At 45.5% G+C, this 2,565-nt stretch overlaps 1 protein-coding gene across 1 annotated transcript in view; it reads right to left on the reverse strand.

The window, feature by feature from the left end:
- Window positions 1-1,044: 1,044 nt before the first annotated feature.
- The window catches only part of CLEC4C (C-type lectin domain family 4 member C), a 19,675-nt gene continuing 18,154 nt past the window's right edge, over window positions 1,045-2,565 (reverse strand). The window contains exon 6 of the mRNA XM_026450723.1: window positions 1,045-1,340. Coding sequence (XP_026306508.1) covers window positions 1,199-1,340 — 142 coding nt within the window. The 3' untranslated portion in view covers window positions 1,045-1,198. The remainder of the gene's footprint in view (window positions 1,341-2,565) is intronic.

Here is a 2,565-nt window from a genome sequence, read left to right on the forward strand (position 1 = left end):
CTGGAGTGCAGTGGCCGGATCTCAGCTCACTGCAAGCTCCGCCTCCCAGGTTCCCGCCATTCTCCTGCCTCAGCCTCCGGAGTAGCTGGGACTACAGGCGCCCGCCACCTTGCCCGGCTAGATTTTTGTATTTTTTTAGTAGAGACGGGGTTTCACCGTGTTAGCCAGGATGGTCTCGAACTCCTGACCTCGTGATCCGCCCGTCTCGGCTTCCCAAAGTGCTGGGATTACAGGCTTGAGCCACCGCGCCCAGCTACTTATTTCTTTAATTTTTTTTTGAGACAAGGTCTTATTCTGTCACCCAGGCTGGAGCACAGTGGCATGATCATAGCTCACTGCAACCTCAAACTCCTAGGTTCAAGCGATCCTCCCACCTCAGCCTACCAAGTAGCTGGGACTATAAGCGCCTGCCACCACACCTGGCTAATTTTTTTTTTTCTTTTTTGAGATGGAGTTTTGCTTTTGTTGCCCAGGCTGGAGTGCAATGGCATGATCTCCACTCACTGCAACCTCCACCTCCCAGGTTCAAGCGATTCTCCTGCCTCAGCCTCCCAAGTAGCTGGGATTACAGATGCCCACTACCATGCCTGGCTAATTTTTGTATTTTTTAGTAGAAACAGAGTTTCACCATGTTGGCCAGGCTGGTCTTGAATTCCTGACCTCATGATCCAACCACCTCGGCCTCCCAAAGTGCTGGGATTACAGGCATGAGCCACATTACCTGCCTGAATTTCCTCACAGGACATCAGTCAGATTGAATTAAGGCTCCTAAGGTTCTCATTTCAACTTAATTTCCTCTGATAAGGTTCTATCTCTAGACTCCCATTCTGAAGTACTGTAGGTTACGGCTTCAACATGAATTTGAGGCAACACAGTTCAGCCTATAACAGGCACCTCATCCCTCAGCTGTCAGAAAATAAGAGCAGATGCTCATGCTCCCTCTGTTATTCTGCAAAAGCATTCTCCAGTAGTCTCTGGCACATAGAAAAATGTTTACTAAACACTAATTGTATGAATGAATAAATGAGTAAATGAATGTGTGAATGGATTATATCATAAGTGTAATAGGTGACAGACAGCCTACTGAAAAATTTTAGGAGCATTCCTTGTACAAAACTTACACAGAAATTAAAAAATCAAGTTAGCTTTCTACAATGGTGGATGCCAACAAAACACATTTCCATGGAGAATATTTCATTTATATGTAGATCTTCTTCATCTCGCAAATTGACTTGTGAGGTACATGACAGTGAACGTCGTTCCAGCCCCATTCTTCTGAACGGAAACTTATTACCACACAACGCTCATCAAGGTTATTGGGTTCACCTGAGTGCCAGAATCTGAAAGGCAGATAAAGGACAGTGGTGTTTTCAAACAGTGTTTTGGGGCTGGGCACAGTGGATCATGCCTGTAATCCCAGCACTTTGGGAGGCCAAGGAGGGCGGATCACCTGAGGTCAGGAGTTCGAGACCAGCCTGACCAATATGGAGAAACCCCATCTCTACTAAAAGTACAAAAAAAATTAATCAGGAGTGGTGGCACGTGCCTGTAATCCCAGCTACTAGGGAGGCTGAGGCAGGAGAATCGCTTGAACCTGGGAGGCAGAGGTTGCAGTGAGCCGAGATTGTGCCATTGCACTCCAGCCTGGGTGACAAGAGCGAAACTCCATCTCAAAAAACAAGAAACAGTGTTTTGGAAAAAGTTAGAGACTGGGAGAGAGCTAGCGTTAAACAGTGTGAAAGTCAAGGTCACATATACCCAAACCACCTTCCCACTTCTGCTGCCACGTTTTATAAAACCTCATGTTCAGGCAGTTTCCTCTCCACCTATGTCTCTGGTATTTCCCCTGAAAACTGTTCCCACATGACCTAGTGGCCTGTCATCTTAATGAACTCGGCATACATTGAACACCCCCCGGCAGATATCCCAGAGGATTCCTTCATTTTGGCCATCCCTATGTCCAATTGCCATAGAACTTCCAACTCACAGAGTTAAATGATTCCAAGATTTTTTTTTCCCTAGTCCCAAGTATGAATCAGGTTCTATGCACTGCTTTTGGAGTCTGAAGAACTAGGGAAATTCCCTGGATCTGCTATTTAGTCTCTGTTATTTGGTGCAAGTAATTTAATTTCCCTGATTCTCAGTTCTATCTGAAAAAATGGGAACTAGAACAATGTCCCTACGTATTTGACATAATTGATATAAATGTCAAAAGTGGTAATCTGTACTAAAGTGCTTTACAATTTGTAAAGAAATCATAAATGGCCTGGCATGGTGGCTCACGCCTATAATCTGAGCACTCTGGGAGGCCAAGGCAGGCGGATCACTTGAGGTCAGGAGTTCGAGACCAGCCTGGCCAACATGGTGAAATCCATCTCTGCTAAAATTATAAAAATTAGCCTAGCGTGGTGCCACATGCCTGTAATCCCAGCTACTCAGGAGGCTGAGGCAGGAGAATCACTTGAACCTGGGAGGCAGAGGTTGCAGTGAACCAATCACACCACTGCACTCCAGCCTGGGTGATGGAGTGAGAGTCTTTTTTTTTTTTTTTTTTTTTTTTTTTTT

The sequence above is a fragment of the Piliocolobus tephrosceles genome, chromosome 10 (assembly GCF_002776525.5).
Source record: "Piliocolobus tephrosceles isolate RC106 chromosome 10, ASM277652v3, whole genome shotgun sequence".
In the NCBI taxonomy this organism is placed as follows: domain Eukaryota; kingdom Metazoa; phylum Chordata; class Mammalia; order Primates; family Cercopithecidae; genus Piliocolobus; species Piliocolobus tephrosceles.